This window comes from Jaculus jaculus, chromosome 2 (genome assembly GCF_020740685.1).
Source record: "Jaculus jaculus isolate mJacJac1 chromosome 2, mJacJac1.mat.Y.cur, whole genome shotgun sequence".
Classification (NCBI taxonomy): Eukaryota; Metazoa; Chordata; class Mammalia; order Rodentia; family Dipodidae; genus Jaculus; species Jaculus jaculus.
In genome coordinates, this window is record NC_059103.1 from 25701178 (window position 1) to 25713985 (window position 12808).

The window sequence follows — 12808 nt, forward strand, 5'->3', positions numbered from 1 at the left end:
CAACTCTTATTGCTCTGGACAGAGCGTGACATGGCAGGAGATGCCAGTAAGCTCCGGCACTGCTATGACAACTGGTAACAAACGGCGCAGCCTTCACCTTGGCCATGAGAGAGGAGTGACACGGCTGAGCAGCTGGAACAGGCCACACTGTTCCATTTATTCAGCTGTGAAGCTGCTGCCTAAAAATGGAGGGGACTCTTTGGTAGATTAAAACACTCAGAAACAAAGACTCTTCTCTAATCATTGAAAATGAGATTCTATGATGTCCTTTTAGAGTCATTGCAAGCATCCAAGTATTTCTATATTTTGCTGTCATCTCCATTCCTCCAAGGACACATGCATCATATATAGAATATGCCTATCTTAAACTTGTACGGAAAGGATGTGTCTAGCATACATCTAAGTGTGGCCTTTAATGCCATGCACAAGTGACCCTTGGGTTAAATACACAATATTGAAATTATTCATGGTGGAACATCAGAGGTTTCAATGCACTTGCCATTTTTTTTTATTTTGCTATGTAGTAACATCATTCACCATGGGTTGTGATGCGATTGACAGTGTAATGGAGAATATATCTTTTTGAAGGCTATTTATAACTAAACACTAAATAGTTTTAATTACAGTGGAAATTCTGTACAGTTTAAGGCTCGGCTCTGAACTAGATTGTAAATATGGACCAGATTTGGAAATAAAACACGTTTCTTTTTTTTTTTCAAGTAAAAGAAGAAATATCAATGAAAAAAATACAAGGAAAAACAGAAACAAAGTCCATAAAGCCACAGAAGTCCAACAGATTTTCCTGGAGTGACGTTTCATCATGTTGTAAACAAACAAAAACCATATGTTTTTCTTCCCAAAATAATGACAATTTACGTATTTGGGCTTGCTAGGGAACTCTGGGAACTTTCTGGATGGATCACACACCAGACAGTAGCAAGGAAGAAATGGCATTAATGTACTAAGATCAGTACTACCCTATAACGAATTAAATTAGAGACACAAAGCAAGATTGTAAGCATTACATATCCCCAGAGGGTCACAGAGTGATTACTGTGCATGGCTCAGAATAAAACCAGATGAAACAAGGTCAGGACTCAAGTGGGTTTAGTGAGTAAATTCGATTATTGGCACATCTAATCTGGGATAAACAGGACACACCAGGACTAGACAGCTTCTAGCATTTTAGAATAATCATCATCATTTATCTGTAAACAAAAGATTGGTCACCTAAGAAATTGTAATTTTGTTGAGACTTCAATAATAATAAACTATGAAAGGCATGAGTTGTTGATATGTTACATGAGATCACGGTTTATAGTGTCGGCTATGAACGTGCAGGTAGAGTTGAAAACAGAGACGTTTTGTGAAAATTAAAAATGTTTCTCTTTTGTAATTTTATCGTTGCTTCATGCAATGTCAGTTCAGTGGTGCTGATTCGGATTGCTTTATTATGGGAAGATCTCTCTGCCAGTGTCTTTACTCATGATCAAGGTCAGTTCTTCTGGATTGGAAGTTTTCCATGGACAGATACGAGTCAGTTGGGTTAGAAGAGGGAACTCCATATAGGCTCTGGTTTTCCTAACGGTTTTCATGACTGGGCACTTAGCATGTGCGAGCTAAGTTATTCCTGTAGGAAGAAGAATTCATTAGTTTCCTGTCTGAAAACGTCTGAGTTCAAAAGGAAGTATACAGGAAGTGAAAATGGCTGTGTTGCAAGAACTGTCACACACCACAGCCTAAGTCACCGTCCATGACATGCTTCCTCTTAAAAAACTGCAATGATACTCAAGTGGCTGATGCCCACTAAATTATTTTTTCCTTGAAATATATCATGACCTGGAAAATAAGTGAATTTAACATTTCTTTATTTTTTTTTTCAAAGAGCTGCTACTTATTCTAAAGGTTTCTGAAAATGATGTGTGAGAACTCAATTATTCTCTTCAATGCCCTATTCTAGAAGCACATGTATGAGGATTTTCACTGCTTGAATTCAGCATTCGTAGCCCACTCAGGCCCTGTGGGTCCTTGCATAGCAGATCAGTATATAGGGCAAGGCTGTGCCCACACACAGGACATAGTCTGCTCATGGTGCTGGCCATGCAGCATGCAGTTTTGGGAGGAAAAACAGGACCACAGGCTCTCTCTCTATATATAATCTATCTATCTATCTATCTATCTATCTATCTATCTATCTATCTATCTGATATATAGGGTTCTTGGATTATATAATTTTATTTATATATATAATATATACATAAATTATATATTTATTATATTATATATAAATTATATATATATATATATATATATATATATATATATATATATATATATATATATATATATATTGTCTTCCTCTAAGTGGAAACCATCTTAAAGAATGTGGGGCATAGAAGACTTTCAAAGAGAAAGTCAGTGCTCAAGTTTCAATTTTTCTTAAAAAGAGAAATCATGAAGCATAAAGAAAGAGGGATGATGAGCATGCTTCCAAGGAATATGTATTTGGTTTCCTTACTAGTTGGGATGAACAAGTTACACCCCTCGGAACAAAATATCTCCAGTGCTGGCTGACTGGGCTACCTAGCAAGTGAAATCAAAGTTGAAATTTCATATTGGGAAGCCGAAAAGAAGGCGAAGCATGGGTTAAAGCAGGCTGGCAGTGAGACCATGCAAGCAAATGCTTTGCTTTCTGTCTTTCTCCTCTTAACTGGCAATGGATGCAAAACAGCCCCAAGTATGGAATTTCCCTATCCGAGACAACCTGGCACCCACAAACCAGGTTTTCATCCTTTCACTAATTAGTCCTACAAATGCCAGTGAGAGCAGAAAAGAAAAGAAAAAAAATAAAAGGAGAGGAGGGGTCAGACGAAGGATGGTAGGAGGGTGGCCCATGCCACATGCCAGCGTCAGCAAGCCTAGAGAATCAGTGCCACCTCTTACCTCTGGTCAGTGCTCTCCGTCTTCTGGTGTGATTTCTGTCTCTTTATGCACCACTACTTTGGTCACCGACATGTCAGGGTGCTGCTCTTTGGCTTCCTTAATTGCCTGAGCCAGTGCCTGTCCCCATGAAATCACAGAAGGGCAAGAAAGGGGGAAAAAAAAAGAGAGAGGGAGAGAAGGAAAAAGGAGGTGGACGTGTGTGAGCAGTAGCGGCAAGGTGTAGATTTATGAGCTAAATTGGTATCCCCAGTTTATAACGAGGCACAATGATTACAGAAGAATTTGAAAGTCAAGTACTGGGAAGTTAACTCAAAACTCTTTTCTTTGTTTAGAATATATGCTGACCTAGAAGAACAGCATTCTGCAAGGATGTCTCTGTTTGTTTCCCTGCCAGGGTCCTTGACTGTCTCACACATACTACCTGGTCATGGTCAATGTCGGCATCTCCCGTGATGACTATCCGCTTCTCAATTCTCGTTTCCGAAATACCGCCTTTCACTGTCTGCAGGAGACAGAGAGAAGCCTTATGAGTTTGAATACTGGTAGCAACCATCACTGCTTCATGGAGTAGTGGCAAAAAGTGGTGATAGTCCAAGAACCCATCACCATTCATTCTCCTACCACCGAAGCAGAACTCTACCACAGGTTTTATCATGCTTACTTTCAGGAAGTGAGGACAAGGTCTGGGGGTCCTTTGAGTTTGGCAGGCCCACGTTTCTAGGCAATCTACCCCATTCCCTGAACCGAAGTGAGCATTGAGCAAAGGGTATCCAAATGAATATCCCTAAAAGGAGGTTATCATAGTGGGGGGAAACCATCCAGTAAATAAGAAGTTGGACAGTTCACTTTGTAGCTCTGCTGGTGTCCTACAGTCAAGTAACTACTTCCTGGTGAAGCCCAGTCTGTCAGAGGTTCTGGTAGATTGCCCTTCTCTAGCTCTCAAGGAAAACGCTGTGGGTTCCCGCCCCGCTTACTTTGGTGATGTGAGTGGTGGTGGTGGTGCTGGTGGTTTCCGAGGTGATCGTCTGCGCGCTCATTAGCACACCTGGCTCCAGATCTGCCCCAGGGTCCACCTACGCAAGAAAAGGAAGACACGCTGCAGCAGCGTGCTGACATTGCCTCTTCTCTAAAAGTTCTTTGAAACATTACAGTGTTTCAGCACTCCCAACCCTACTTATCCCAGGGTGTGCATCTGAAGATTCAATCAAGAAAAAATGTTCCAAAAATGTTTAGATCTGTCCTAAATGTGTGCAGATATTCTTCCCTTTCTTCATTATTCCGTGAGTAGCAGAGTATAACAGCCATCTGAATGGCATGCACACTGTGCTGGGTAGTCTAACTATCCTAAAAGTTATTTAAAGTAGATGGGGAGGGGCTGGAGAGATGGCTTAGTGGTTAAGGCGCCTGTCTGCAAATACTAACGACCCAGGTTCAATTTTAAGTTCTTACTTAAATTTTTTTCTTTGTTTATTTTTATTTATTTGAGAGAAATAGGCAGACAGAGAGATGAAGAGGGGGAGAGAGAGAGACAGACGAGAGGGGGGGAGGGGGGGAAAGAATGGGCACACCAGGACCTCCAGCCACTGCAAATGAACTCCAAATACATGCATCCCCTTGTGCATCTGGCTTACATGGGTCCTGGGGAATCAAGCTTCAAACCAGGGTCCTTAGGATTCACAGGCAAGCGCTTAACCACTAAGCCATCTCTCCAGCCCCCCCCCCCCCCAGTTCTTACTTAAAAGCCAGGTGCACAAAGTGGTTTATGCATCTGGAGTTTATTTGCAGTGGCTGGAGGCCCTGGCATGCATGCTCATTCTCTCTGTCTGTCTTTCTTTCTTCTCTCTCTCTGCTTGCAAATAAATAAATAAATAAAAATGTTAAAGAACTAAAGTATAAGGGAGGATGTTCATAGATGGTAAGAAATGTTCACTATTTTATTCAAGGGATTTGAGTATCTGCAGACTTTGTCATCTATGGGAATTCTGGAACTCACTGCCCTTGGACCAAAAAGAGATGACTATTTCCTACAACCACAGCATTGTTCAATGAGAACATGGGAGCTGTTGACAGTAAACATCAGGCAAAGGTATAGGTAGACTTGTTAAAAAAAAAATAGAGACTTTAGAAATCCAAGTAATGGATGGCTGAATGAATATTTTTCCTTATCTTTGGCTACAGAACTAGGCTTCTGAGCCTTTTTATGTTGGGGTTATCTGAAGTCTTGGATAAGTCATTTGTGGATCCATCATCAGTAAGGACACTGCAATCAGTGCTCTGCTCTTGATAGAGGTGGTCTGACTGTGGGGTCCTCTAAGTCTCTCACTAAACAAATATTGTGTAGCACCAGTTAAGTGCACCAAGTCATCAAATGCCAGAACTCTAGTCTTTACAGGCTGTCTTACCTGTGAGGATTCGTATGTGATGGTTTTTGTTTCTGTGTGAACGACTGGCACTTCCTTGCTAGAAATTTCTAGCTTTACGCCTCCTGGAGAAACACTGCCAAAACTCATGCTCTCCATCTCCACAGCTGACGACTGCAGCAAGGGGAAGTCAAGGGAAAGGTGACTATAGCTTGCACAAAACTCAGTGTGAGGTTCTTCCATCTCCTCCTTGGTATTCTTTGATATTTTACTACTTGATATAAACACAGACTGATATGGAACAAATATTTACATACTGAATTAGGTGCTAAGGTGAGGAAGGAGGGCACATCCTAAGTATATATCAGTCTCCTCCAATTCCATAGCACTTTGAACATGGAATGTTCACACATATTAAAAGACATCTTTTAAAAAAAGTCTGTTGTTATGTTATTTTATATTTTATGTTTCTTCTCCTCATATACACATCTTAATAAAGTGAAACCAACAACGAGGTTTTGTTTTAATTTAATGTAGAAGGAACAAGTAACAAGGCACTAGTTACCCCTTCCCAATATTTTGAGAATCTTGCGAAGAGGAGAATGAAGTGCTTAAACTTGGGCTGAAGTGATGGCTCAGTGGTTAAGGTGCTTTCCTGCAAAGCCTCGTGAGTAGAGTTCGATTCCCCAGTACCCACATAAAGCCAGGTGCACAAAGTTGCACATGCATGTGGAGTCTGTTTGTAGCTGCCTCTAAGAGGCCCTGGTGCAGTGGGTGAGGTGGTGCATGCCTTTCTTCCCAGCACTTGGGAGGCTGAGGTAGGCGAGTCACCGTGAATTCGAGGACAGCCTGGGACTACAGAATGACTGCCAGGTCAGCCTAGGCTAGAACAAGACCCTATTTCAATAATAATAATAATAATAATAATAATAATAATAATAATAATAACAGCACCAATATTTGGAACTTGGGAGAGCATAACAGGTGTTTGTGTTGCTGGATAAGTACATGGATCAGAAATGATCTCGTCTAATTGTGCTTTCCTTGTGTTTCCTGCCAGTTATGAAAAAATTTCAGTGCCAGAAATTAGTTCCTGGAGCTATACACTATTAATATTAAAAAGACATGTTTGTGTGTGACCATCCCACCCCAAATGGAAACCAGTGTGAAGATCCCATACTGTCATGCTTGAAAGAAAAAACCAGCTCCCCACCCCCACCCCACACATGGTAGGGATAGAAGCATAAAAGCTGCTCCTTCACTTCGTCAATTTTAGGGCGCCCGTATCACTTTGACTTTAGTGCAACAGAATAACACTAACTGCTTGATACCTGAAAATGTGGTTTTGGTTCCTCAGTCTCAGGATGGTGAATGGCCGCTCCCAGCTCCTGCTCCCTCTCATGAGAAGCAGCGGCTGCCTCTTTCTGTTCATGGACAGACTCATCAGCCGCCTCCTCTCTTTCTTTCTGAGCTGCTTCACTGGTCACAGAAGATCCCTCCTTCTCTTTCACACTGGGGGCATCTGTGGCTGCAGGCTGTGCCACACTGTCCGCTTTGTCCCCGGCTGGGTAAGGAGCATCCCCCCTAGCATGCACATTCATCACGCGCCTCTCCTCCACCAACACGGTCTCCTGCACCACTTTCTCAGTGCCGTGGGGCTGGTGGGGCGAGGTCTTCTCCATCTCTGTCTCAGTGGATTCTGTCTCCGTTTCCACTTTCTGTATGGACAAAGAGTGTGGCGTCAGAATGACTTTCCATGACCCCAAAGGCCAAAAGAGAAAAATTAATAACAACAAATAAAAAAGAAAAAGAAAAGAAGCAACAACAATAACAAAAAACCTAAAGCTGCCACTCACTAGGGTGCCTAAAGCCAGCGTCAACAGCCTTTATGCACAAACACTGATAGAAAATATAAATTAGCTTTCACTCATCCCACCAGCCTTGAGGTGTGCCTGCTTGACACACACCGGAACCTGCTACATCAGAATGTCTACAAAAGAAAAAGAGTGCAGTAAAATATGCAGGTGGGGGAATCAAAGGATGAAAGAAAGCAGCGTAACATATTCACATTGGTTTCTTAGGTCCAACAGATGAGACAGAATGCGCCCCAAAATTAAATGTTATTGACAACTTCTCAATATGAATGCCCTTTGAATCTGTGGAGTACACTCTTGAAATGGAACGGAAAGCACGCGGCAGACAGAGCAAGCAGGCACAAAAGACAACCATGAGAGACGCCTTGGAGATGTTGAAAGCGAAGCTGCTTGGATGCAAGACACACACACACACACCTGCCACAGAGACAATAAGCAAGGCAAGCGGGCACACTAAGAAAACACCAAGGATGGGAGGAGCAAACGGCCACCTGCACCCAGCTTTGAGAAGACGACGAAACCCCGCCTATGAATTCTGTTGGTTTGCGTGCAGACTCTAATAAACTGAAGATCTCAGAGCCATCCATGATCTTCTCCCCAGAGGACTGTTTAGTCTGAGTGAACAAAAAAAACGGAGAGTCAAGCACGAGACACACACACAGACACACAGACACACACACACCTCACAAACTCAGCTTGTTAGACAAAATCAGAGGCACAGGAAAAAAGGGAGGAAGAATGAAGGAGTCCACACTACCGAGCTTGGAAACAGAAAAGAATGGGGAAATAAAATTGCAAACGGGTGGTGACCATGAGCACTTGGTTTGCTAAAGCGGGAAGTTATTAGGATCAGGGTGGCACCGGTATAATAAGCAGGTCATTTAATGTTTTCCTTCACTTGCAAGCCACAGCACATCTTGGGAACGGACAGCTGGAAATAAAATGGGAGTGTTTTAATGCTCACTTTGTACTGCAATATTGATTTATTCATGAAAACAAAACCAAAAGACAACCAAAAAAAAAAAAAAATTAAGGCTGGGTTTGCTGCTCTCAACATAAAACCAAAAGCAGCAAGAGAAACAGAAAGAGGGGGGCGGAAGGGTGCTGCCCCCCAAAATGTCATGCTGGCATCATAAACTGTGAGTGAAGAGAGCCACCGGTTACCACCACTCGGGATGCTGATGACTCAGTGACGTAATGGGCAGTAGCCACGGTATAGGCAGGTTCCTGGGTATATCGCCATTCAGACAGGCTCTTCCTTCGAGGACCAAACAGCCCCACTCTTAACACGTCACTCTCTGGCACCTGCTCGGTTTTGCTAAACTGCATGCTTTCTGGGCGAGGTGGGACAGGTGCCTCCTCTCCCAGGTTTGCAGCCTTCTTGAGGTCATCTTCTTCAGGGCTCTGTCGGCGAGACTCAGCTTCCTTGATGGGGGCTAGAGATTCGGACAATTTCCGCTTTGCTGTCTGGACCTCCGGTCCCCTCCTGGATTTCTCATCAGTGAGGGTTTCCAGGACCTCATATTCGGCCAGAATGGGGACAGCCTTCGCCGACTCTGACTTGCCTCTCTCGGTTGTATGCAGGGATTCCAGGGTGGCTGGCTGGACCACTTTTTCTCCCTCTTTAGTTTTCCCAGTCATGGTGACAATTCTTCCTGAGACAGTGTCATAGGACTTTCCTAGAGTGTATATCTTCTGTTTGCTTTCTTCCTTCAGTTGCATTTCTCGGGCCAAGTCATCAAAGCTATGCATTTCCATCATGCTAGATTTTACCAGGTCGGCTGGGAAGTCACCAGTCCTGCTCACGGTCACCACCTTGTAAGTCACAATCTTTTTGGAATCACCATCAACTACCTCAGCGGGTATTTTGTCTACAATAACCCAATCCTCTGTGCCCTATATTTGAAATATAAAAGCTAAATTAGAAGTCTGATAATCCTGTTGCTAAAATAAGAATCCTTTAAGAAAATCAGGGCAAGAGCTATACTCAGGATGGGCTATAAACGAGGCTGTTGCCATCTAAACTATGACTGTCATCTCCTCTCATCTAGAATTTATTAACTTCAACCCAGAATACATTTTGCAGGGTAGAGATGCAGTTTCAGATGATTTCTTCCAACAGGAACATTATTTGGCAATAAATTTTATAGGAACTATACGTTATCTTATGGTAATCTGACTCTTTTGTATCTTAAGGTTAGATAATGTGACTGAAGTTACTGTAGTAGTTATTTGGTTTTATGTGTGTAGTCATAAAGGGCATTTTTCAATGTTTAATAGAATACCATATGTCATGGACTGTTTTCACACAGAATTTGCCAATGTGTTTCAAGTTTCTGTAAATATTATTGTCCATGTCTGTAACCTGCACTTACTTCTATAGGGAAGTCAATTCATGATTTCACTTATTACCCAATACATACCTATCTTTAGTTGTAACTGCATTGTAATGAACTAGTTCCCCCATGGTATATTATTGGATCCTTCTATAAATGAGACTTAGCAGTCAGTACAGTGTCCCAATTTTAATTGCAGCTCACTGTCTCAGTAATGTTTTCCCCACTCTCTTAACATTAGTGCTAAGAAGAAAGAGGAGGGTTAAGTGTCTCTTTGCATTCAGGAGCACCTAACAGGATGTGATGGGCTAGTAATTTGCAGTCAACCAGTTTACAGAAGAAGAGAACTCAAACTGAAGCAGGTGAGTACCTTGGCTTACATCATAACTTAGGATGCTTTCTTTAGTATTTGTCATAGCCTGAACACTTGAATCTAAATCTAAATATAAGCACACCTTAAATAAAAGAATTATAGATTGATCTACATGATAGCATAGAGTAAGGTGAAATGAATTGAAAAGATAACCTCTAGGGTTGACGGGATAGTTTTCTGGAAAATTATTTGATGAGAAGTAGCCAGAGACTCAGTAGAGACTTCCTCCTGCATTTTCTTAATCACACTTGGCTAGTGGAAAGACCAATACAAGTTCAGAGCTTTTAAAATCAGTCAAGGTCAGTTAGAAGAGTATCACACTATAGGAGACAACAGGCCAGGCAAAGTTTCAGGATTATCAGAAAGTATAATCATAAACCTTCATTAGTAATTTACATACAAAATCATGTAGGACTCAAAGAAACAATGTACAACTGCTAACCCCAATACTGAGAAATCTTTTCTTTCCCTCCCCCAGAATCCAAGCAGAAACAAAAATACCTACCTTAGCTTCAAGCAAGGTAAAATGAAAATATAAACTAGACACTTTAATGGTACTGAAGACTGTAAAGCAATTCACTTAGAAAAATCCTCCATCTTTGTTTTTTACCTGAGACTCAAGGAATGGTGAACTTCCTTGCTGCAAAAATATAACTTTTTCAGAAATCTCTCTCTCTTCTTTCATCTGTTTGAATAAAGGGGATTGGGTTGGAGAAGAGGAAGTAGACATTTCCCAAAAAGGTGAGTTAGGAAGAGAGTAATATATATATATATATATGTATGTATGTATATATTCATATTTGCTTATTGTTTTTTGAAAAAGTTATTTATTAATTTTAAAAATGGTCTGAAACCATTTCAAAATGTAATAATCACTTCTAAGGAGTAACATTATTTTCTGAAAATTGGTTGTTAATACAACGCTAACACTTTTTATTTATATGAACACAGAACACACAAATGCAAGATGAAGGGTCCCTTGGCATGTTAGCAGCATGTGTGTGCATGTCACAGACCATAACAGTGATTCCTACGAGAAAATGTGAAGGAAAAAAATTCAAATTAAATCAGGAAAAAGTCCTCTCTTCTGTTTCTCACAAGTGGCTGATCAGCTTCCCAGCTATGTGCTACCTGTTCTGAAGGGAAATGCCCAGTGTGCATTTCACTTGAGCAAACCTAGTTACATTGGGATCAATTTCTCTCTCGTCCCACAAATGAACAAGAAAAAATTAAGCTTTACTTGAACTTTTAGACCATGGTCCTGGTCCTTTGAATGAAGTACCGCCCCACAGGCTCATGTGTTCCAAATAACTGATGAACAGCTGGTGGCAGTTTGGAAACGCTATGGAGCCTTGATGGAGGAGGTGTGGCATTGCGGGTGGACCTTGAGACTTTTGAATCCAGGCTCCCATTGGTGTCAGAACTAGCTCACTCAGACTATTCCTCTCTGCTACTACGACAGAGCGTGATGCCTGCTGCCTGCGCTGCCCAGCTCCCCCCACCATCATGAAACCTGCCCTCAAAACGGCAGGCTAAAACAAACCCTTTCCTTCCATGAACTGATTCTGGTCAGGTGTTTTGTTCCCAGCAGTGAGAAGGTAACTGCTACCATGCTAAAAACAACTTTAAGAGTTGATTTCCAACTACTTTGGTAAAAAAATAGACCCACTAGTACTAGTACGTTACTGCATAGAATTAAGAAATACTAATTGTATCCTTTCATGTTAGGAAGCAGCCTTTTATTTTTGAACTATTCTGTATTCCTTTTAAACATTAAATATGCCTACTTCAAGTAATTTCTCATAGCTATGAAGCTTTTCCATGCACAGTCCACAGTTTCATAGAGTAGGGACAGGCATTGTTTTAGAAAATCAATCTGAACCACGACTAGGGAGAACTCCTAGTTTCTGGAAGAATAGAATCTGTTAAACAAGTCTTATCATTGCAAACAGGGTCATTTAATGACAATTCTTAAAAAGTCCTATTTGTCTACTAATATGTTAGTAAGTACAACACTTAATCACTTGCCTACCAGAGATTATAAAGGAACTTGGGGGAGGCAGAGGTAGGAGGATTGCCGTGAGCTCGAGGCCACCCTGAGACTACATACTGAATTCCAGGTTGGCCTGGGCTAGAGCGAGACCCTACCTTGTAAAACCAAGAAACAACAACAACAACAAAAATACATATTTATTTGAGAGAGAGAGAGAGAGAGAGAGAGAGAGAGAGAGAGAGAGAGAGAGAGAGAGAGACACACACTATAGACAAGCCAAAGGCCCCAACTCAACACCTGTCACTTTGTGCATCTGGCACTGTACATATGGGCACTAGAGAATCAACTTGGGCTTCCATGTGCTGCAAAGCAAGCGTGTTTAACTGTTGAGCCCGTCTCCAGATGACACTTTTTAAAACTAATTAAAATTTTTTTTACTTTATCTTTGTTTACTTAAGAGAGAGAAAGAAGTTGGGGAATGGGTGTTCCAGGTCCTCCAGCCACTGCAAACAAACTCCAGATGCATGCACCACCATGTACATCTGGCTTACGTGGGTACTGGGGAATTGAACCTGAGTCTTTTGGCTTTGCAGGCAAGCACCTTAACTGCTTAGCCATCTCTCCAGCCTTAGGAGACCCTTTCTAATGAGACAACTCCTTTTCATAGGAGAAAAAATTGCCTGTCCTGCTGTAGTTTTGGAGAAAGCAAAAGATAGAATGTTCCACGTAAAATCATTAATGATGGATTAGAAATTTCACTTGTAGTCACAGACTTTTTTTTTTTTGACAGAGGAAAGTTTGAAATTAAAGGTATTTTTCAGAGAAACACTGTTATTCACTGACCTAAACATTATTCATAAGATAAGAGCATCATAAAACTCAGCAGCTAAACAGTGGGTTTTCAGTAAACCCTCTTGTCTGAGACAAAC

General features: G+C 41.5%; 1 protein-coding gene across 23 annotated transcripts in view; it reads right to left on the reverse strand.

The window, feature by feature from the left end:
* Positions 1-484: 484 nt before the first annotated feature.
* Positions 485-12808, reverse strand: part of Epb41l3 (erythrocyte membrane protein band 4.1 like 3) — a 167908-nt gene continuing 155584 nt past the window's right edge. For 10 of the 23 annotated variants that reach the window (XM_045142644.1, XM_045142646.1, XM_045142645.1 and 7 more), the window contains 8 exons: positions 10497-10571; positions 7669-7791; positions 6635-7021; positions 5346-5477; positions 3918-4016; positions 3365-3445; positions 2944-3060; positions 485-1630 (listed from right to left, as the gene is read on the reverse strand). In XM_045142644.1, the coding sequence (XP_044998579.1) occupies positions 2950-3060; positions 3365-3445; positions 3918-4016; positions 5346-5477; positions 6635-7021; positions 7669-7791; positions 10497-10571 (1008 nt within the window). In that variant the 3' untranslated portion in view covers positions 485-1630; positions 2944-2949. The remainder of the gene's footprint in view (positions 1631-2943; positions 3061-3364; positions 3446-3917; positions 4017-5345; positions 5478-6634; positions 7022-7668; positions 7792-10496; positions 10572-12808) is intronic. The other 13 variants (XM_045142659.1, XM_045142658.1, XM_045142649.1 and 10 more) reach the window with 3 other exon arrangements.